This window comes from Ranitomeya imitator, chromosome 1 (assembly GCF_032444005.1).
Source record: "Ranitomeya imitator isolate aRanImi1 chromosome 1, aRanImi1.pri, whole genome shotgun sequence".
NCBI classification, from domain to species: domain Eukaryota; kingdom Metazoa; phylum Chordata; class Amphibia; order Anura; family Dendrobatidae; genus Ranitomeya; species Ranitomeya imitator.
Window position 1 is genome coordinate 819,650,332 of NC_091282.1, and position 23,555 is coordinate 819,673,886.

At 45.2% G+C, this 23,555-nt stretch overlaps 1 protein-coding gene across 1 annotated transcript in view; it reads left to right on the plus strand.

The window, feature by feature from the left end:
* Window positions 1–312: 312 nt before the first annotated feature.
* Window positions 313–23,555, plus strand: part of R3HDM4 (R3H domain containing 4) — a 49,083-nt gene continuing 25,840 nt past the window's right edge. The window contains exons 1-3 of the mRNA XM_069740077.1: window positions 313–611; window positions 16,267–16,421; window positions 22,954–23,072. Coding sequence (XP_069596178.1) covers window positions 556–611; window positions 16,267–16,421; window positions 22,954–23,072 — 330 coding nt within the window. The 5' untranslated portion in view covers window positions 313–555. The remainder of the gene's footprint in view (window positions 612–16,266; window positions 16,422–22,953; window positions 23,073–23,555) is intronic.

Here is a 23,555-nt window from a genome sequence, read left to right on the forward strand (position 1 = left end):
CGGTTTTGCAAGCCTGCGAGAAAACCACGCAGTACGGATGCCATACGGATTACATACGGAGGATGCCATGCGCAAAAAACGCTGACACACCCTGCCTACGGAGGAGCTACGGACCACTATTTTCGGGACATTTCAGCGTATTACGGCCGTAATATACGGACCGTATTTTCATACGCTGAGTGTGAAGCCGGCCTTAGGGTGCATCACCTAGTTGTAAGGTTACCTGGTTAGGGGCTCACTGAGAAGCTTCGCCCCCCAAAACCAAGACCCTAGCTACACCTCTGCTCGGAGGGCTTCCTTCGCTGACTCAATATACTGGAGGCGGAGGGGACAACAAGCAGACTGCCGGCCTCCATCCCCTAGATACGACTCCGGCCCCAGGGCACTAGTCGCTCAGCACTCTCCCGGCAGCGGAACCGCGCCTACATATGGCGTCACGGGAAGAGCCGCACAGCTACTTGTCCGTGATGTCAGCGTCTGATGAGGGAGGCGGGGCGGCACTGACGTTATTTCCTCCGGGAGTGAAAAACATCTGAGTCCGTACCGAGCGCCAGGATGGTGAATAACCGGAACACCGAGCTTGTGGGGGAGGAGGAGGAGGGAAGTCCTCGGTGAGTCCTGGGCACAGAAAGCCAGCGGGGGTGGTGTATGTCCCCGCAGCGGTCAGAGTGTGTGTGCGGCGTGTCACCTCCCGTTACAGCTGTCTGCAGGTGTGCCGTGCTAACCAGTGTGTGTGCTGACCTTTACCCTGAGCACTGAGCTGGCGTACAGTGTGAGCGCCCTGTGCTGACCTTTATCCTGAGCACTGAGCTGGCGTACAGTGTGTGCTGTGCTGACCTTTACCCTGAGCACTGAGCTGGCGTACAGTGTGTGCTGTGCTGACCTTTATCCTGAGCACTGAGCTGGCGTACAGTGTGTGCTGTGCTGACCTTTAGCCTGAGCACTGAGCTGGCGTACAGTGTGTGCTGTGCTGACCTTTATCCTGAGCACTGAGCTGGCGTACAGTGTGAGCGCCCTGTGCTGACCTTTAGCCTGAGCACTGAGCTGGCGTACAGTGTGTGCTGTGCTGACCTTTAGCCTGAGCACTGAGCTGGCGTACAGTGTGTGCTGTGCTGACCTTTAGCCTGAGCACTGAGCTGGCGTACAGTGTGTGCTGTGCTGACCTTTAGCCTGAGCACTGAGCTGGCGTAGAGTGTGAGCGCCCTGTGCTGACCTTTATCCTGAGCACTGAGCTGGCGTACAGTGTGAGCGCCCTGTGCTGACCTTTATCCTGGGCACTGAGCCGGCGTACAGTGTGAGCGCCCTGTGCTGACCTTTATCCTGAGCACTGAGCCGGTGTACGGTGTGAGCGCCCTGTGCTGACCTTTATACTGACCACTGAGCTGGCGTACCTTGTGAGCACCCGGAAAAAGGCACTTCAGCTGAAACACGTGTAGGGGTCAGTGGCACCGCAGGTCTTAGGTAATAACATACCATCTTTTTATTCTCTTTGCCCTTTGATTCTTTCTTCGCTTGCTATTAGGTTCACCAGTGGCTGCACTCTCCTTACCTGTTGATTTTAGGTACTTGCATCACAGGCATGTGAACTCTTACTTCTCACATACTCATTTTGATCTTACCTGTATCTCCGACCTGCGGTTCCACAGGTTTGGTTATTTTCACTGTTTGATTACCCTGTTTGTTTTGTATTAACCTTTCTCCAATTTTTAATAATACAAAATCTAACAAAGGAATAATTTTTTTTTATCTACATGTGCTTTTTTTCTTATGTTTCACATGCTCTAATGCACTGAACCTTCTGACTTAATCCCCCTATGCGGGCATACGTGTCTATACTATACTGACACTGTGTATTGTTATCTATATATCTTATAGAGGGTACAAGGCAGGCATTATTACTATCAGAGCTGGACGTGGCTCTCAAGCTCAGAAAGGTTGGGGATGGGTCTCTGCTCTAGTGGGTAAAATTGCTCCCTAGAAAATATTAATGTCCTAGAAAGTGGTAATTTCCCATGTGCACCTTTTTATGATCAATACTGAGTGCCCCTATAACAATGCTTATGTATCAGTTTAATGTACCCCAAGTCCCCCCCCCCCCTTCCCATGTACAGGTTCCCTGTACACAGTATAGTGGGCCCCCAGCTCCCCTGTACACAGTAGCCCCCGCACTTTATCTTGGGCCCCACAGTAGTCCCCTATTGTGATGCCCTTCACATTAGCTCCCCACACTTAGAGCGTTCCCACAGAAGCCCCTTCAGTGTAAGTAATTGGGATGCTTGTTGTGAAGGTGAATAATGTGCTGTAAAAGTGATTACAGGTGGCCCTATGACCATGTGTGACCATGGCTTTATCAGCAGAATGCCCGCACTGATGAGTTCATACTTACAGTGGTTTCCCCAAAATACCCTAACTGGGCAGGCCGCATTAATGAGACATTAGTACCCCATGAGCCCTTCCTTCCCAGGCTAATAACATTAAACTTGTTAAATGTACCTTCACACTTAGTGACGCTGCAGCGATACCGACAACGATCCGGATCGCTGCAGCGTCGCTGTTTGGTCGCTGGAGAGCTGTCACACAGACCGCTCTCCAGCGACCAACGATGCCGGTAACCAGGGTAAACATCGGGTTACTAAGCGCAGGGCTGCGCTTAGTAACCCGATGTTTACCCTGGTTACCATCGTTAAAGTAAAAAAAACAACCACTACATACTTACCTACCGCTGTCTGTCCCCAGCGCTCTGCTTCTCTGGTCTGGCTGTCAGCGCCGGGCAGCCGGAAAGCAGAGCGGTGACGTCACCGCTGTGCTTTCCGGCCACTGTGCTCACAGCCAGTGCAGAGAAGCAGAGCGCCGGGGACAGACAGCGGTAGGTAAGTATGTAGTGGTTGTTTTTTTTACTTTAACGATGGTAACCAGGGTAAACATCGGGTTACTAAGCGCTGCCCTGCGCTTAGTAACCCGATGTTTACCCTGGTTACCAGCGAAGACATCGCTGAATCGGCATCACACACGCCGATTCAGCGATGTCAGCGGGAGATCCAGCGACGAAACAAAGTTCTGGACTTTCTTCCCCGACCAGCGACAGCACAGCAGGGGCCTGATCACTGCTGCCTGTCACACTGGACGATATCGCTAGCGAGGACGCTGCAACGTCACGGATCGCTAGCGATATCGTCTAGTGTGACGGTACCTTAACTCTTCTCAGAACTTCCTCAATGAATTCTTGTGGAGTGAATCACAATTGGGCTGGGCCAGGAGCTGTAACCTGAGGAACAGTCACCAGAGAGCTTCTGACATTTGTTTTAGTAACTATTTGTAGTCCACCTGCTATAACAAGCCTGGAGCATCTTTTCTCATAACTCGGTGGTGTTCCTTTGTTATTCCTGCTGGAAATGAATGAATAAATGGATAACATGGAAACCTCTATCTAGAGCAGTGGTCTGAAACTCTGCTCGGTATATGGGCCCCGCTTAGAAACAAATTTAAACTGATGGGCCACGTTCTTTGCAGGATGAAAGAACATTTGTAGTGATGCCATCTTTTTTTTTTTTTTTTTTTATTATACACGTTTCAGAATCTTTGGCGTGTTGTGGGGCTTATTAGCACTGTAACATCTGATCCTGGATGATGTGTGTTTTTAGCTTTCTTTCATGAATTAACCTCTTCTTCCCCAAGCTAGTCTTTACCTTCATGACCTGGCCAAATTCTACAATTCTGACCACTGTTACTTTCTGAGGTAATAACTTTGGAACGCTTAACAGATTCCACTGATTCTGAAACTTTTATTTTCTCTAGTCACTTTCCACGACGGCATATGGGGGTTGTCTCTTTGCCCTGATGGGGAGCAGGAAGCACAGAGGTTAAAAGGCCCTCCCACTTCCCACTCGCGGCTACAGTACCTTATGACAGGCTGTGCCTGTATTGCCGGACAGCATGTGGTCGCGTCTCGCCTCCTCCTAGTTGCTCCCGTCGTCCCCCGTTGTGGTGACCTCGGGACCCCTTCCTGGCCTTCCCGCACCCCCTAGAGGGCTAAGCAGGCTAGTGATCCCGACTGGAGGCCTGCCGGAGTTCTCCGGTCTTCTCCCCCTCCATGTGCGCAGTTTGGCATCCCAGAAGTGTCAGCGTGCGTCACTTCCGGGACTCTGCATTCCAGTGGAGCGCACCTGGACTTCCGCCGGTGGCGCCTGGTGCTCATGGACGCCACTCCTCCTGCCCATGGACCTAGGAGGGGGAGGGGGGAACTTTCTACGCTGGGGGCAGGGGCTTGCTACCCACCGCCATAAAACCTGCCTGAAGTCGCTACAGAGGTAAAACTATCCTTTAGTATGGAAGGCAGTCCATGCCCTGCATCTGCAGAGCCCAGCTCTGCCCCTGCCACAGTAAGTGTATGCAGGGATGGGGTCCTCGGGTACATAATTTAGGGGGTTCCTTCTGTCTGACACTTCTCTCCCTCTCGATCCAGGGAGACAAGTCAACCCCAAAACCTCTATTAGGAAAAAGTGCGCCATCTGTAATATAAAACTACCCTCACTACGGGATAAAAATCTCTGCCAGTCATGTATCGACAAAATAGAGCAGAGCAACCCTCCCTTTTGGAAGAGATCCGCTTGCTAGTCAAGCAGGAGGTGCAGTCTTTCCTGACTGCTTTTAACCCTTCACCACCACCTTCTCCAGGGAAGAAAAGCAAAATACAGGTTGATGACTGAGTCTGAATCAGACCTCTCCTATGCATCGTCCTCTGGTAGACGGGAGGAGCCCGTATCACCCAAGGCCCCTGAAACCAGAAATTCTCTTTTCCTCAGAGTGGATTGAGGAGCTGGTATCTGCAGTACACAGCACTATGGGGCTGGAAGAGGAATCAGAACCTCAGTCCATTCAGGACCAGATGTTCGGTGGACTTAAAACTGGATAGGCCGGCGTCACACTAGCGAGTTTTACGGATGTATGAGGCGCAGAAAATACGCATTGCACACGGACCAATGATTTTCTATGGGGCAGCTCCTATCTGCCGTATTTTACGCATCCGTATTATACGGTATTCTACGGCCGCAGAAAATCGCAGCATGCTGCGTTTGTCAGCGTATTGCGCAAGAAATCCGCCAATGAAAGTCAATGGGGGTGAGAAAAATACGGATTACACACGGACCATGCGTGTGACTTGCGAGAAATACGCAGCTATGTTCTATAGCAGTGTTCCCCATGTTTTCAGTATTTCCATAGTATTGCTCAGGTGATAATTGCATCACCTGGACAGGCAAGCATTCATTGACCTGTGCAATACTAAGGAAATCCTCAAAACATGACCTGTTGGTGGCTCTTGAGGACCGGACTTGGGGAACACTGTTCTATAGAAAAGCCGGTAATTCAGTGCGGTGTACAGTAAAATCACACTGACAGAATAGAATAGCTATAATAAATGTCTACACCTAGTATAGGTGTGTGTGTGTAAATAAAATAAAAAAATTATATATATATCTCAGAATAGCCGGTAATTCAATTGACGGCTTTTGCTATCTCCTTCCCAAACTCGACATATTAGACATGGTTTACATACAGTAAACCTTTTCATATACCCTTTTTTTTTTGCATATTCCTCACTACTAATGTTAGTAGTGTGTGTATGTGCAAAATTTGGGGACTCTAGCTGTTAAAATAAAGGGTTAAATCGCGGAAAAAATTGGCGTGGGCTCCCGTGCAATTTTCTCCGCCAGAATGGTGAAGCCAGTGACTGAGGGCAGATATTAATAGCCTAGAGAGGGACCATGGTTATTGGCACCCCCCTGGGGAATTTTTCTGAATATTTTCTCACACTCGAGTTCATCTGAAGTTATGCCAGCAGGGGGCGCAGCACCACAAGTCTAGGTAGCTACGTTCCCGTGCATTCCATTCATTCCCCAATTTTTACAGGCAGGGGCGGCTGCATTAGCAGGCTCCTGCTTGTAAAATTATTTAACCCCTTCATATGGATTTACAGTGTGGGACAAGACTGAACGACGGAAGGTATAGGATATTGTTGATTTTTTTTTTTAATTTTAACTTTGTTTCAGGTGACAAGTGTCTTCAATTGGATTGAGAGTATAATAAACTATTACAACACCCTGTGTCTTTGAATAAAATACTTTATTCCTAATGTGTGTGTGTGTGTTTTATTAACCATTTATTACTATTGGATTAATAATGGATAGGTGTCTTATTGACACCTCTCCATTATTAACCTGGCTTAATGTCCCCTTACAATAGCAAGGTGACATTAACCCTTTATTACCCCATATCCCACCACTACACGGGAGTGGGAAGAGAGTGGCCAAGTGCCAGAATAGGCGCATTTTCCAGATGTGCCTTTTCTGGGGTGGCTGGGGGCAGATGTTTTTAGCCAGGGGGGCCAATAACCATGGACCCTCTCCAGGCTATTAATATCTGCCCTCAGTCACTGGCTTTACTACTCTGGCGGAGAAAATTGTGGGGGAGCCCATGCCAGTTTTTTTCCATGATTTAACTCTTTATTTTAAGAGAGTCCCCAAATTTTGCACACATACACTTCTAACATTAGTAGTGAGGAATATGCAAAAAAAGGATATGAAATGGTTTACTGTATGTAAACCATGTCTCCTATCCTGTTGGGTTTGGGAAGGAGATCGCAAAACCCGTCAATTGAATTATCGGCTTTTCTGCTATCTAGCGGTATGTATGTATCCATTGTATGTCCGTTTTGCAAGCCGGCGAGAAAATCTTGCTGTACGGATTACATACGGAGGATGACATGCGCAAAATACGCTGCCACACCCTGCCTACGGATGACATATGGATCACTATTTTGGGAACATTTCTGTGTATTACAGCCGTAAAAAACGGACCATATTTTCATACGCCTAGTGTGACGCCGGCCTCAACGTGTAGGATTCACAGTGCATGCTAATATACTTAACATGATTTCTCAAGAGTAGGAACTGCCAGAGAAATGCCTCAGCACCCTCTCAGAGATTAAACACAGATTCCCCCTAGAAGGTGATTCTGTCAAATGGGACATTCCCAAAGTAGACGTACAGGTGGCAAGGGTTGCAAAAAGAACTGCACTCCCATTTGAAAATTCTTCCCTATTGAAGGATCCAATGGACCGGAAAATAGAAAGTCTCTTGAAGAAATCCTGGGAGACATCTACGGTGACCTTAAGGGCTAATATATATTTCATTGCGAAACGCGCGTCGGGTGTGGTGGGTCCCCAGGAGCGCTCCATAGGTATTATTATTATTTCCATTGACAGATCACGGACCTGAGTGGGGACTTGCTTTTTTGTGGACTGAGTTGACGCTTTTTACTGGGAACATTTTGCATAACGTTTCGGATCACATTTATCCTGCGCTCTATGCTGAGCAGTTACTTTGGGTTTCCATCTATATCTCTTAACCCCTTTACCCCCAAGGGTGGTTTGCACGTTAATAACCGGGCCAATTTTTACAATTCTGACCACTGTCCCTTTATGAGGTTATAACTCTGGAACGCTTCAACGGATCCTAGTGATTCTGACATTGTTTTCTCGTGACATATTGTACTTCATGATAGTGGTAAAAATTCTTTGATAGTACCTGTGTTTATTTGTGAAAAAAACGAAAATTTGGCGAAAATTATGAAAATTTCGCAATTTTCCAACTTTGAATTTTTATGCAATTAAATCACAGAGATATGTCACACAAAATACTTAATAAGTAACATTTCCCACATGTCTACTTTACATCAGCACAATTTTGGAACCAAAATTTTTTTTTGTTAAGGAGTTATAAGGGTTAAAAGTTGACCAGCAATTTCTCATTTTTACAACACCGGTTTTTTTTTTTTTTTTTTAGGGACCGCATCTCATTTGAAGTCATTTTGAGGGGTCTATATGATAGAAAATACCCAAGTGTGACACCATTCTAAAAACTGCACCCCTCAAGGTGCTCAAAACCACATTCAAGAAGTTTATTAACCCTTCTGGTGCTTCACAGGAATTTTTGGAATGTTTAAATAAAAATGAACATTTAACTTTTTTTCACAAAAAATTTACTTCAGCTCCAATTTGTTTTATTTTACCAAGGGTAAGAGAAGAAATTGGACCCCAAAATTTGTTGTCCAATTTGTCCTGAGTACGCTGATACCCCATATGTGGGGGTAAACCACTGTTTGGGCGCATGGGAGAGCTCGGAAGGGAAGGAGCGCCGTTTGACTTTTCAATGCAAAATTGACAGGAATTGAGATGGGACGCCATGTTGCGTTTGGAGAGCCACTGATGTGCCTAAACATTGAAACACCCCACAAGTGACACCATTTTGGAAAGTAGACCCCCTAAGGAACTTATCTAGATGTGTTTTGAGCGCTTTGCCCCACCAAGGGCTTCACAGAAGTTTATAATGCAGAGCCGTAAAAATAAAACAAAAAATTTTTCCACAAAAATTATTTTTTTAGCCCCCAGTTTTGTATTTTCCCGAGGATAACAGGAGAAATTGGACCCCAAAATTTGTTGCCTAATTTGTCCTGAGTGCGATTATACACAATATGTGGGGGGAACCACTGTTTGGGCGCAAGGGAGGGCTCAGAAGGGAAGGAGCGCCATTTGGAATGCAGACTTAGATGGAATGGTCTGCAGGTGTCACATTGCGTTTGCAGAGCCCCTAATGTACCTAAACAGTAGAAGCCCCCACAAGTGACACCATTTTGGAAACTAGACCCCCCAGGGAACTCATCTAGATGTGGTGTTAGAGCTTTGAACCCCCAAGTGTTTCACTACAGTTTGTAACGCAGAGCCGTGAAAAAAAAAAAAAAAAAAACTTTCCCCAAAAAATTATTTTTTAGCCCCCAGTTTTGTATTTTCCCGAGGGTAAGAGGAGAAATTTGACCCCAAAAGTTGTTGTCCAATTTGTCCTGAGTACGCTGATACCCCATATGTGGGGGGAACCACCGTTTGGGCGCATGGGAGGGCTCGGAAGGGAAGGAGTGCCATTTGGAATGCAGACTTAGATGGAATAGTCTGCAGGCGTCACATTGCGTTTGCAGAGCCCCTAATGTACCTAAACAGTAGAAACCCCCCACAAGTGACCCCATATTGGAAACTAGACCCCCCAGGGAACTCATCTAGATGTGTTGTGAGAACTTTGAACCCCCAAGTGTTTCACTACAGTTTATAACGCAGTGCCGTGAAAATAAAAAATCTTTTTTTTTTCCCACAAAAATTATTTTTTAGCCCCCAGTTTTGTATTTTCCCAAAGGTAACAGGAGAAATTGGACCCCAAAAGTTGTTGTCCCATTTGTCCTGAGTACGCTGATACCCCATATGTTGGGGTAAACCCAGGGCCGGCTCCAGGTTTTTGAGGGCCCCGGGCGAAAGAGTCTCTGTGGGCCCCCCCTTTAACACATACCACGATTCATGATCGCATATAAACACAGCCATGTAGTATATAACACAGCCCACGTAGTATATAACACAGCCATGTAGTATATAGCTCAGCCCACGTATCATATAACAGCCCATATAGTATATAGCACAGCCACATAGTATATAACACGGCCCACGTAGTTTATAGAACAGCCATGTAGTATACAGCACAGCCCACATAGTAATATACAGCACTTCCCACACAGTAGTATATAGCACAGCCCACACAGTAGTATATAGCACAGCCCACACAGTAGTATATAGCACAGCCCACACAGTAGTATATAGCACAGCCCACACAGTAGTATACAGCACTGCCCACATAGTAGTATACAGCACTGCCCACGTAGTATATAACACTGCCAACGTAGTATATAGCAGCCCACGTAGTATATAGCAGCCCACGTAGTATATAGCAGCCTGGCCCACGTAGTATATAGCAGCCCATGTAGTATATAGCACAGCCCACGTAGTATATAGCACAGCCCACGTAGTATATAGCAGCCCACGTAGTATAAAGCAGCCCACGTAGCATATAGCACAGCCCACGTAGTATATAGCAGCCCAGCCCACGTAGTATATAGCAGCCCAGCCCATGTAGTATATAGCAGCCCAGCCCACGTAGTATGTAGCAGCCCAGCCCACGTAGTATAAAGCAGCCCACGTAGTATATAGCACAGCCCACGTAGTATATAGCACAGCCCACGTAGTATATAGCAGCCCACGTAGTATATAGCAGCCCACGTAGTATATAGCCGCCCAGCCCACGTAGTATATAGCAGCCCGCGTAGTATATAGCAGCCCGCGTAGTATATAGCAGCCCGTGTAGTATATAGTAGCCCGCGTAGTATATAGCAGCCCGCGTAGTATGTAGCAGCCCAGCTGCCCATGTAGTATATAGCAGTGCCACTCACTCAGGCACTGGTAGGAGCTCCTCCGGAATCTGCCTCATAAGTTCAGCAGCACTGCAGCCAGCCAGGGGCAGAGATCAGAGCAGGAGAACGTGCTCTCTCCGCCCACAAACAATGTCACACTGGCTGCCTTCTCTTAAACCCTATGTGTGCCTGCCTGGCTGCACTGACTGAGTGAGAAGATGCTTGTGTCAGAGCTGGCACATAGGGGTTCAGAGAACGCAGCCAGCAGTGACTTTGTGGGTGGAGAGAGCATGTTCTCCTGCTCTGCTCTCCCAGCTGTATCTATGACAGCGTGAGTGGGCCCCCTCTCTCTCTAGGGCCCCGGCATTTGCCCAGGTGCACCAGGTGCTGACGCCGCCCCTGGGTAAACCCCTGTTTGGGCACACGGGAGAGCTCGGAAGGGAAGGAGCACTGTTTTACTTTTTCAACGCAGAATTGGCTGGAATTGAGATCGGACGCCATGTCGTGTTTGGAGAGCCCCTGATGTGCCTAAACAGTGGAAACCCCCCAATTATAACTGAAACCCTAATCCAAACACACCCCTAACCCTAATTCCAACAGTAACCCTAACCACACCTCTAACCCTGACACACCCCTAACCCTAATCCCAACCCTAACTGTAGCCCCAACCCTAACTGTAGCCCCAACCCTAACTGTAGCCCCAACCCTAACTGTAGCCCCAACCCTAACTGTAGCCCCAACCCTAACTGTAGCCCCAACCCTAACTGTAGCCCCAACCCTAACTGTAGCCCCAACCCTAACTGTAGCCCCAACCCTAACCCTAATGGGAAAATGGAAAAAAATACATTTTTTTTTTAATTTTTCCCTAACTAAGGGGGTGATGAAGGGGGGTTTGATTTACTTTTATAGCGAGTTGTTTAGCTGATTTTTATGATTGGCAGCCGTCACACACTGAAAGACGCTTTTTATTGCAAAAAATATTTTTTGCGTTACCACATTTTGAGAGCTATAATTTTTCCATATTTTGGTCCAGAGAGTCATGTGAGGTCTTGTTTTTTGTGGGACGAGTTGACGTTTTTATTGGTAACATTTTCGGGCATGTGACATTTTTTGATCGCTTTTTATTCCGATTTTTGTGAGGAAGAATGACCAAAAACCAGCTATTCATGAATTTCTTTTGGGGGAGGCGTTTATACCGTTCCACGTTTGGTAAAATTGATAAAGCAGTTTTATTCTTCGGGTCAGTACGGTTACAGCGTCACCTGATTTATATCATTTTTTTTATGTTTTGGCGCTTTTATACGATAAAAACTATTTTATAGAAAAAATAATTATTTTTGCATCGTTTTATTCTCAGGACTATATAACTTTTTTATTTTTTTGCTGATGATGCTGTATGGCGGCTCGTTTTTTGCGGGACAAGATGACGTTTTCAGCGGTACCATGGTTATTTATATCTGTCTTTTTGATCGCGTGTTATTCCACTTTTTGTTTGGCGGTATGATAATAAAGCGTTGTTTTTTGCCTCTTTTTTTTTTTCTTTTCCTTACCGTGTTTACTGAAGGGGTTAACTAGTGGGCCAGTTTTATGGGTTGGGTCGTTATGGACGCGGCGATACTAAATATGTGTACTTTTATTAGTTTTTTTTCTTATTTAGATGAAGAAATGTATTTATGGGAATATTTTTTTTTTTTTTTTTCATTATTTAGGAATATATATACCGGTATGTATGTATGTATGTGTGTGTGTGTGTGTATATATGTATGTATATATATACATACATACATACATACATACATACATACATACATACATACATACATACATACATACATATTTTATTTTATTTTATTTTATTTATTTTTTTTTTTTTTACACATTTGGAAATTTTTTTTTTTTTACTTTTTTATTTTGTCCAGCACAGCACTCTGTCAAATCACTGATCTGACTTACAGTGCTGCAGGCTTCACAGTGCCTGCTCAGAATCATAGGCTAGACACAGCAATGCCAGATTTATAGTGGATTTTTACCTTCACATACTGAAACGGCTTTTTTTTTTTTTTGTAACCTAAAATTTGCATATATATATCTATATATCTATTTTTTGTTTTTACATAAAAAGTTACACATTTGGTATCCTCACATCTGAAACGACCAGACCTATAAAATGGTCACAATAGTTAACAGTTTATAAAAAAAAAAAGAGAAAGGGGAGGGGTGAGGGCAACCACCCCCTTTCCCCATGGGTTTTCATCATACCAAATGAACAAGAAGAGGAATAAAGCTAGATTAAAAGAAAAAAAAAAAATAGCTCAATACGCCATCTTGTATGCAAAAAATATGCCACCATACAGCTTCATCAGCAAAGAACTATAATTACAGCTCTCAGAATATAACGATGTAAAAACTTTTTTTGTAATTGTGTAAAAGTGATAAAACAAAATTACCGTATATAAATGTGGTATTTCTCTAATTGTAAAGACCAGAAAAATGAAGCTGTCTTATCACTTTTTCACTTTTACTACACTGTTTTGGGGTTTGGTCATTCTGCCTCTCAAATATCGGCATAGAAAGCAATAAAAATAAAAAAAAAAATTATGTACCCCAAAATGGTACCAATAAAACCATTTCATCCTGCAAAAAAAAAACAAGCCCTCACATGACTGTCGGCAAAAATTAAATATCTATATATATAATTGTCTAAGGGTTTTTCCGTCTGTCTGTCCTGGAAATCCGCGTCTCTGATTGGTCGAGGCCGCCAGGCCTCGACCAGTCAGTGACAGGCAAAGCGACAATGATGTCATAAAGGACGTAGACATCCCGCGTCTCTGATTCAGCGATGGGCACAGTATCGACGTAGATGTCATAATGGTTGCCATGGCGACGATGATGTCATAAAGGTTGCCTCGACCAATCAGCGACGGGCACAATCTGCCGCGAATTCTGGAATCATCATTGTCCATATACTACGGGGACATGCATATTCTAGAATGCCCGATGCGTTAGAATCGGGCCACAATCTAGTATATGTATATATGTGTGTATGTATATATAGCTTGAAAAAGGCTCAGTGTGAGCCGAAACGTCGCACAGAGATGTGGGTTCAATAAAAGTTGCATTTTTACCTGCATGAGGATTTGGAGTGCTGCCTTCATTTGCTGATTTTTGTATTTATGTGGGCAGATGAGTGGACCATTCTGCCCAGGAGGCCAGGCACCCACCGGTGAGCATTGTGCTGTTCCAATTTTTAACGGTTTCTATATATATACATATACATATATATATATATATATATATATATATATATATATATATATATATTATATAATTTTTTTTTTTGTCTAAGGGGTACTTCCGTCTGTCTGTCTGTCCTTCTGTCACGGATATTCATTGGTCGTGGCCTCTGTCTATCATGGAAATCCAAGTCGCTGATTGGTCGTGGCTGTTTTGCGGCGACCAATCAGCGACTGGCACAGTCCGGAAGAAAATGACCGCTCTATACTCCCCGCAGTCAGTGTCCCCCGGCGCTCCGCTCCCCGCAGTCAGTGTTCCCGGTGCTCCGCTCCCCGCAGTCAGTGTCCCCGGCGCTCCGCTCCCCGCAGTCAGTGTCCCCGGCGCCCGCTCCATACTCCGCTCCGATCACCGCTAACACAGGGTTAATGCCGGCGGTAACGCATTCCGTTACCGCCGCTATTAACCCTGTGTGTCCCCAACCTTTTACTATTGATGCTGCCTATGCGGCATCAATAGTAAAAGAAAGTAATGTTAAAAATAGTACAAAAACAAAAAACCTGCTATTCTCACCCTCCGTTGTCCGCTGACCCGCTCGTGCCTGCCACCATCTTCCTTTCCCAGCTATGCTTTGCGAAATTACCAATAAGACCTAGCGGTCTTGCGTGCGTCACTGGGCAATATACTACATGGCTCTGTGCTGTATACTACGTGGTTGGGCAATATACTACGTGGCTCTGTGCTGTATATTATGTGGCTGGGCAATATACTACGTGGCTCTGTGCTGTATATTGTGTGGTTGGGCAATATACTACTTCGCTGTGCAATATACTACGTGGCTCTGTGATGTATACTACGTGGCTGGGCAATATACTACGTGGCTGGGCAATATACTACGTGGCCGGGCAATATACCACGTGGACATACATATTCTAGAATACCCGATGCGTTAGAATCGGGCAACCATCTAATATATATATATATCTATATATATCTATCTCTTTTGTTTCCCCCCTTTTATTACTTAGTTGTTCTATGGGACTTTATCTTTTATTACTCTGATTGATTTGGTGTAGTGCATTATATCTGTCAGTATTACACTGATGGAACCGTCTTTTAGATCGTGCTCTTGGTCAGGGCCAGCTCCAGATTTTCGTGGGCCCCAGGCGAAAGTCTCAGTGGGCCCCTTTTAAAGGGAATCTGTCACCCCAAAAACTCACCTATAAGCTAAGGCCACCGGCATCAGGGGCTTATCTGCAGCATTCTGTAATGCTGTAGATCAGCCCCCGATGTAACCTGAAAGAGAAGAAAAACAAGTTAGATTATACTCACTCAGGGGAGGTCCCGCTGCGGTCTGGGTCCAAAGCCTCCAATCTTCATACGATGACGTCCTCTTTGCTTCTTGCCGCGGCTTCTGCGCAGGTGTACTTTCTGTCCTGTTGAGGGCAGTGTAAAGTAGGCAGGTGCCGGGAAAGGTCAGACGCCTGCGCACTGCAGTACTTTACACTGCCCTCAACAGGGCAAATCAGTACGCCCGCGGCAGGAAGCAAAGAGGACATCATCGCATGAAGATGTGAGGCGCTGGACCCGGACCCGCAACGCCCATTGGACCGGACTGCACCAGGACCGCCCCCTCAGGTGAGTATAATATAACCTGTTTTTCTTATCTTTCAGGTGACATCGGGAACTTATCTACAGCATTCCAGAATGCTGTAGATAAGCCCCTGATGGCGGTGGCCTTCGCTTATAGGCAAATTTTGGGGGTGACAGATTCCCTTAACACATACCACGATTCATGATGCACAGATAAGTGAAATCTTTGGCGTTGTTCTATACCTTTATTTCTTCTTGCGTTACATCAGTGATTAGCTATTGTAAATTCTGCAATACCACAAAAACCACTGGTGGGATTCAAAAGTCTGCAGTCACACAGTTACTGAAGACTTTTCATTTCAAACTGGACAGTATAGTCCTCTACAGTATTATGGGCACCACATAGTTCTCCATACATTAAAAAAAAAACCAAAAAAAAAAAACCTCACCTCCTCGATCCCCCGTTGCTCCGATCTACTCAGCATCATCTAACTCTCTTCACTGCTTAACACAGAGGGCATGTTGTAGTGACTGAGATGTCAGTAAGACGCTGAAGAAACCGGAGCAGCATGGAATGAGGAGAGGTGAGTAATTTGAGGGTGAGCACTTGCCCAGGTGTCAGGTGATGATGCCAGCCCTGTTTCTGGCATAGTCCAACAGCCCACTGTAGCTGGCAGGTCTTAATTGGACTTCAGACTCCCTCTTTTCCTGCCTTCTACATGCTGCAGTTGCTATTGATCGCAGCATATGGAGGGTTAAAGAGCTAGGGGGTGGTGCTCGGCTATCACAATTGGACGTACGGCTACATCCATTTATGGGAACGCACCACAAAGTAGGACATACTGTTACGTCCAATGTCGGGAAGGGCATAACAAATCCTTATCGCCTCTGAGCTAGATCAGTTTGGCTTATAAAGACCTTGGATACAGGCATTGTAGGCTGCACCCAAGGTGGACACATCCTTTTCAATATTGTGTCGAATATTGCAATTGAAAGTCTGCTATAATGGAGTGACTGGGCCACGTGTAAAACAATTGATACAGTATCATTTTTAATTATCGGATTATGGAAACTTACACACTCCACAAAATGCTGTGATCTACGTGCTACAGGGCGGTATCGGGCTTGTTCATTGTTAGTGTTTTTGTTTTCTTTGTTCAGGTTAATTGAAGATTGTATATCCCCTTTACCAAGCTCTCCATCCAAGAAGACTTCTAGTGCAAAACGCAAGCAATACTACATAAATCGTGCAATCCGAAATTCTGATCTGATTCCCAAAGCGAAAGGACGCAAGAGTCTTCAACGTCTGGAAAACAGTAAGAAAATCCATGGGAATGATCTTTTCACAGAATGGAATTTAACTCTACATAGCTTTCCATTAGTAATAAAGCTGAGATGGCACCATTAAAGAGGTTGTCGGGGTTTGTGATAAGTCACCAGTCACTCTGCAAGTGTGCGATAATGTTCTTGTCATGGCATAAATTACTGCATGTAAATCAAAAAGGAAGGTAGATTATATACAGTAGTTATGGGACTTACTATCACAACAATTCTGTATGGTAGAGGAATAACAGCGCACAGGACCATCGGGTGATACTGCGTATACGGAAGGTGCCCTCCTGGGCAGGGGGAAGGTGCCCTCCTGGGCAGGTTGTGTGCAGGCACAACTCCTAGACTCCTCCTGCTGCTGCCTCGTGGCTGGGAATGACCTCCTCCAGGAACATTGACCAGTTTGGCTGATAATACAATATCAGGTTGCGCTGTTGGTATGAAGAATCCTTAGGACCAAGATGAGTTGAGCGTTTTTTTTAGTTCCACAACGCGTTTCAACGCTTGACTAGCGTCTTTTCAAGTGGGGAAAAAAAAAAAAACAATTGCATGGCAAATTTTTAAGGGCCAGTGGTTTAAAAAGGCTGGAGGTGTGATCGATACTGAAGAAAATGCCCACCTGAAAATTTGAGGGGGAAAAAAAGGAGTGATGTGATGGAAAAGAAATGGAGTAGACTGATGATGGGATTGCAAAGGAGGTAGGAAAGAGAGGGGGGCGATAGGAAAGAAATAGAATGTATGAGGGAAAAGTAGGGGAGTAGTTTGAAGAAAGGCTGGGAACAAACCCTTGCTTTGTTGAGGGGAGAGAAGGGGGTAAATCAAATGATTGGTCTGTTTGGAGGAAGAAGGGACAAACAAAAAGCAGGAATGAAGTGAAGACATGCCACAGAGGCAATCCCATTTTCGGTCTACTCCTCTCTACTTTCTTCTCGACTACTTTTTTTTTTTTTTTTTCCTTGTGGGCATTTTCTTCAGTTACATATACACTTTCAGCCTTACACTCCCCCTGCCCTTGAACACTTGCTATGCAATTACTTTTTTCACTTGAAAAAGACTCTATTCAAACATTGAAACTAGCTAGGAAATAAATAGAAACTGTTTAACTCCTCTTGGCCCTAAGGATTCTTTATTACAGCACCACAGCCGGACATGGTTTTATCATCCAAATTGGTCAACAATTCTACATGGACTCCCTTGGTCTCATTGGATGAGGATCAATGAACTTATCACCTCTCGTATTGTTCCATCAATTAACAATTTTTAGTGGCTAGATTCCTTATTGCAGCCATTAGCCTAAAGCCCCCGTCACACATAGCGAGATCGCTGCGGAGTCACAAGTTTTGTGACGCAACAGCGACCTCAGTAGCGATCTCGCTATGTGTGACACGTAGCAGCGACCAGGCCCCTGCTGTGAGATCGCTGGTCGTGTCGGAATGGCCTGGACCGTTTTTTGATCGTTGAGGTCCCGCTGGGTAGCACACATCGCTGTGTTTGACACCTTACCAACAACCTCGTTGACAGGACGTCCCATTGAATCATCATGAAATAGCATCGTTCTACAGGTCGCTACAGGTCGCCGCATCGCTGCTGCGTCGTTGGGGAGATCGCACTGTGTGACATCTTACCAGCGGCCACATAGCGACGCAGCAACGATCCCCGACAGGTCGTATCGTTGTCGGGATCGCTTAAGCGTCGCTATGTGTGACGGGGCCTTAAAGAACACCAGGTTATATTAAAGGGGTTGTCTGGTCTTCTGCTGAGTCTGCAGTCACTCTGCGCACTGTCAGGATTCTCCAGTGTTGCTGTGTTGTGTCCTCAAGTATGCCATTTGCCTAATTCCGACTAGACATGATCATCTTCCCTCAATTGTGATTGAATTGAGCGAGGACGATCCTGCTTAGTCGGAATGTAGTCGGAAGTTAGAAAATGGCATTCTTGCGGTCACATGACCACCTGGTCTCCACAGTAATACAGCAGAATCCTGACAGTGTGCAGTGCGCATGCTGTAAGGATTCGGAAGTCTGCAGTCAGTGACTACAGACTTCTAGCGGAAGACCGGACAATCCCTTTAAGGATACCAGAGATGTTCTTGCTGCTTTTAACCTCCTAGTTCCCACATCAGTTTCAATCTAGTCACGTTGTGGTTTGTTTTTTTTTTTTTTAATAGATTTACCACTAAGGGGGTGTTCATGACCCAAACATCTGTAATCACGTATCGATAGCCTGTTGCCTGAAATCCATTGTTGCATACCAACAGTAGCCATCCTCGTCATATTTTAGTATCAATTCCTGTAGGCGAGTTGTAGTGATCCTGCAGTTCTGACACATGAAATTAGGAAAGCACGGCGGCGGCTTTAAAGAGGCAACGCCCATTGGATTCTGGAGCGGGCCCAAAACCTAGTAGGGCTGGGTGATTTAATCAGATTAATTTGCCATTGGCAGTCAGCTCGATTTGCGAGTTTTGCGAAAATCGAAATAAATATATTTATTTGTTCTTCTCCCACAGCACGGTTTCTTCTCATTGGTGGGTTGACTGTAGGAGGGAGAGATGAGCCAATGGGCTCTGACTGGGCGAAGCTACTCAAACCTGAGAGTGGGAGGACATTCAGGATTTGAGGTCTGCAGGAGCCTTACTTGACCTTGCATTAACCCCCTCCTACTTAAAGGGGGTTTTCCCATGATCAAAGTGGATTTTAATAAATAGATATTGGAATAATATTTCTCTTACCCCCATGACGGCACCACGGAGAGAGGGATCCGCCCTCAGGGACAGGAATCCCACAGGTTAAAAAGGCGGGACCTCTCCTCCACCTCAGTTCGGTTTCCTGTCCCTGACTGGGAACCCACAGCTTACCACATCGTCGCGGGATACCAGGGACCATCGGGCCAAATCCAGGCAGCGGGGAGCCCTGTCGCGGTCACAGATGGATATCCTCCCTGAAAGCACAATTCCGGGGTCGGTGGGCCCTGTAGATATGTGCGGGGAAGAGGCAGTGAAGAGGAACCAAGCCTGCCTCTTCTCTTTCAAAACCAACTGGTAATAGGTAGCGGCGGCTATCTGGTGCGACACCGCCGGTTTTTCGGGGCCCATGGGAGGTGGTGATGGCGGTCACCTACAGGAGACACGAGCATGGAAGCAGCGGCGGCTGCGACAATCCCTCAGTCCCTCCCAGGAGCCGGCAGCTAATGGAGCGCGCGCGAGGTCTGGCGGTACTTACTGCGCAGGCGCTGGGGTCATTTTCGGGGCGGCGCAGGGCATCTCTGGGTAAACAGGAAGTTGCCTTGCGCCGCATTATGAAGATAAAATCGGCGGGGAATCTGACACCATTGGTCAAATAGTGCCACTATGAGTGGAAGAGAGCAGTCGGTGGAGGAAACTCCGCAAACCCCACGCAGGAGCGCCGTCACACGCAGAAGAAAAAGCAGGACCAACCTGTGCAACGCCAAAGCTCAGGGTCCCAGCACAGCTGAGGCTCTAGTGGATCCAGGAGAAGAACAGCGGTTCAAATGGAGGAGGCATCCCCAAGACCAGAACCGGTATCTCCCTCACGTTAGGAGGGTAAGTGACCTCCGTGAATGTATATATGCTAAATATGGGTTTATTGTATTTCTTTAGGCATACACCTCATCCGAGGAAGCTGTTCCAGACACAATTAAGGTTCATTCAACCAGATCGGTGGCAACCTCTTGGGCAGAGCGAGCTGGAGCATCTATTGACCAGATATGTAGAGCAGCCACTTGGTCCTCTCCTTCTACATTTTTTAAACACTACCAACTTGACCTGTCTTCCTCTTTAGACTTAACCTTTGGTAGAAGAGTTCTGGAGGCAGTAATCCCACCCTAATATACATTCTATGAAATTCTCTCTGTGGTGCCGTCTTGGGGGTAAGAGAATATCGTAGTTACTCACCGATAACGGTATTTCTCTAATCCCATGACGGCACCCGTATATTTCCTCCCTTCACATTTCGGTGTGCACGCTACTAATGTTGTAGTCACGCGGTGTCAAAAAAAAAACAAAAAACATATATATGTATATGATGATTTCTGTGCATGTAAATAACCAATTAAATTACAGCTGAAGTCCTGATAAGGCTCTGTAAACCAACTGAGGTGGAGGAGCGGTCCCGCCTTTTTAACCTGTGGGTTTCCTGTCCCTGAGGGCGGATCCCTCTCTCCGTGGTGCCGTCATGGGATCAGAGAAATACCGTTATCGGTGAGTAACTACGATATTTCCACAATTATGATTTTTTTTTTTTTTTTTTTTTTCAAAGATAAAGTTTCATATTTTTCTATGCTGGAGTATCTTTTTTTTTTCTTCTTCATACTCTGACTATTGATCCCTGAATCCAACATTATTTCCGCTGTATCACATTGTGGGCACAAGTTACTTTGCACTCTTGGGGAAGGCACCAATCAACTATTGGGCCCTGTTATCTCTAACTTTGATATCTCCAGCTTTAAAATTAATTTTGTGCCTGAGAGAACCTTTTAACCCCGGCACACACAAATCAACATTATATTCAAAGTGTTTAACTTACAATGAAGCTGTTTGTGTGGAAGCCATCCTACCACACCAACTAATGTTCAGCTAATAAGTAAACCATTTAGTGAAATTACCAGGATTATAAAAAAAAAAAGCATATGTCATTACTATTTGAACATGAAATATTGGAAAAAATGTTGTCTTCTGGTGTCCAGTTTGTAGCCAAGATCACCAGATCTTTTAGTGATCAACAATAAAACCTGGCTATATTATGGCGGCGTCTATAAATATGGTGCCACTCGCTGCAGGCTGTGCAATACAGAGCACTACTTTATTCTAGTTCTATGGGGTTTCAGATATATACCATTAAGAAATATGATAATTGCAATAGTGAAAATGATATTCTGACATGTACACTATGTAGGTTGCACAAACCAGAAGACTAAAAATACATGACCGTGAACGATGTAATGATATAGCTACACTAATGCGAGTCGGCACATCTGCTCAGCAGGCAGTCACCTTTTCAGTACACCAGAGGAGTCCTTCCACTTTTAATGGATTTGGTAATAAGAGAATTAATTATACACAGAGGTGGTGATGTGGAACGGCTTTTCTCTATTTACATTGGACGCTATATTTTCCTAATTGCATTAATCAACTAAAGGAATTAATGTTCCATTACTAGTCAGCAGGACTCCACCCCACAGACTATTAATATGCACAATCCCATGTAGGTCTTTCAAAGACAACACCGCCTTCTCCTGCTTGACTGCCAGCCCTATGGTCTGTGACTACAGGAAAAGGAGCAATCAATCAAGCAGGAGGAGGCGGCATTGAGCGGAGAATAGAGCTGGAGTGACCGAGTCTTCTGATCTCCAGCCTCATTTACATATAATTTTAAGTGTTTTCTCAGTAATGGAGGAACGGACCGGCCATGTGAAGATAATGCTGGAATTGTCTTTTGAAAGAGCGACATGCAGATAAATAGTGTAGGGAGTAAAATCCAGCTGACAGATTCCCTTTAAACCCATTTCGTGCTATTAGGTCAGTCTTGTCATCTGCTTGTCTTGACTAGCAAGTGTACAAATCCGTTATAGAAACAGTAAGTAATTCTTAGATACATCCACGGTTTTTATTAGTCACAGTGCAAACTCTAACTCCTGAATAAACTGGATGGTTTACATTCAAAAGTACTTGTGAGGCGACGTTCCCACGAATGGAAAAATTTTGGTGCAACTAGAGGCTACACTGAAATTAAGCGGACAAGGGACGAACGGAACAGGACAAGGATGTGTTGACCACTACTCATCAAATTGATGATGGGCGGTGTTTGCTACAACCCTAATCTTGCTCTAGCAGGGACTGGGGTAGGATTTGTGTCAAGGGGGACACTGATGTGCACGTCACTCATAGGGCGCGCCGGATTCATGAAGATGCGTACGTCTCAGGAGCATCTGACTCCAGCATGAACATTTCTGGTCTTGATGAGTCTGGAATAGTTTTTCCACTATCTCATATTTTCCACCTCTAGATTGCGAGTTTGTTTTCTCCAGCGGTTTTGCATCCTATTATTTGTTTCGAACTGATAATCCAGTTTCCTTCCTTTTGGTCTATTCCATGACTTAAGAACAGCTATTGCATTTGAAATGCGTTGGTTTTTGGACGATGACATTTTAGCTAACTTCATTAAATTAAGTATGTTTTAGACAGTTGGAACAGTCTGTAAAATGTCCTCCTAGTATGGAGCCATAATCCGTGCAGGCTCTGTACACCATGTAACTGGGGGGTGAGATGATTGTTTTTCATTTTCTTTTTGTCGAACTCTTGGATAAGCTAATAAAGCAGGGCAGGGGGGAGTCTCATGCACCAGAGCGGTGCTTGGGAATGTCCATCAAGGATTCTGAGATCCTTAGTCATGGACCCTCAATAAAATGGTGGTGAGAATATTGGAACACTGCTGCTCTGTCTATAAAGAATTAGAAGTGTGATCACTCAATTTGACAAATTTATTTGTTTTTCCTCTCTTGCAGATCGCTTTCTATTGAGTTTGCTGGAAAGGGATGAATGTGTTGCCGATGAAGTTGACTCTTGCATATGTTCATCTCCCAGCATATTTGCTGAAGCCTGTAATAATGAGGTGTACATTGAGGTACCATATTGGAGCATATGTGGCATTAATCAACAAATAAAGGGACCCTGTCAGCAGGATTGTACTCAGTTAACTACAGACACTGTCAGGTTGGCGCCGTTATACTGATTACAGTGATACCTTGGTGATGAAATCTGTCTTATGGTTCTTGTTTAATCTTTTATTTTCAGTTTTGAGTTAATGATGTGCTTGTGCCCCGGGGCGGCCTGTGGGGGGCTTCATGTAGTGCTCTGCTTATTCATCTGTATGGCTTATGACAGGTCACTGATCTCTCACTGACTTGCCCCCTAGTTAACATAATGAATATATATACCTTGGGGATAAAAAAAAACAAAAAACCTTTTGCAGACAGGTGCCAGACGTCAGATGGCACCGCCTGAGCAGTAGCTGCTATTTGATCACCGATAGCTGCTGTTGTGCAGGCGTGGCCAGCTCCATTTTCAAACTGTTTTCGCAATCCTGCTGACAGGTTTTCTTTAAACT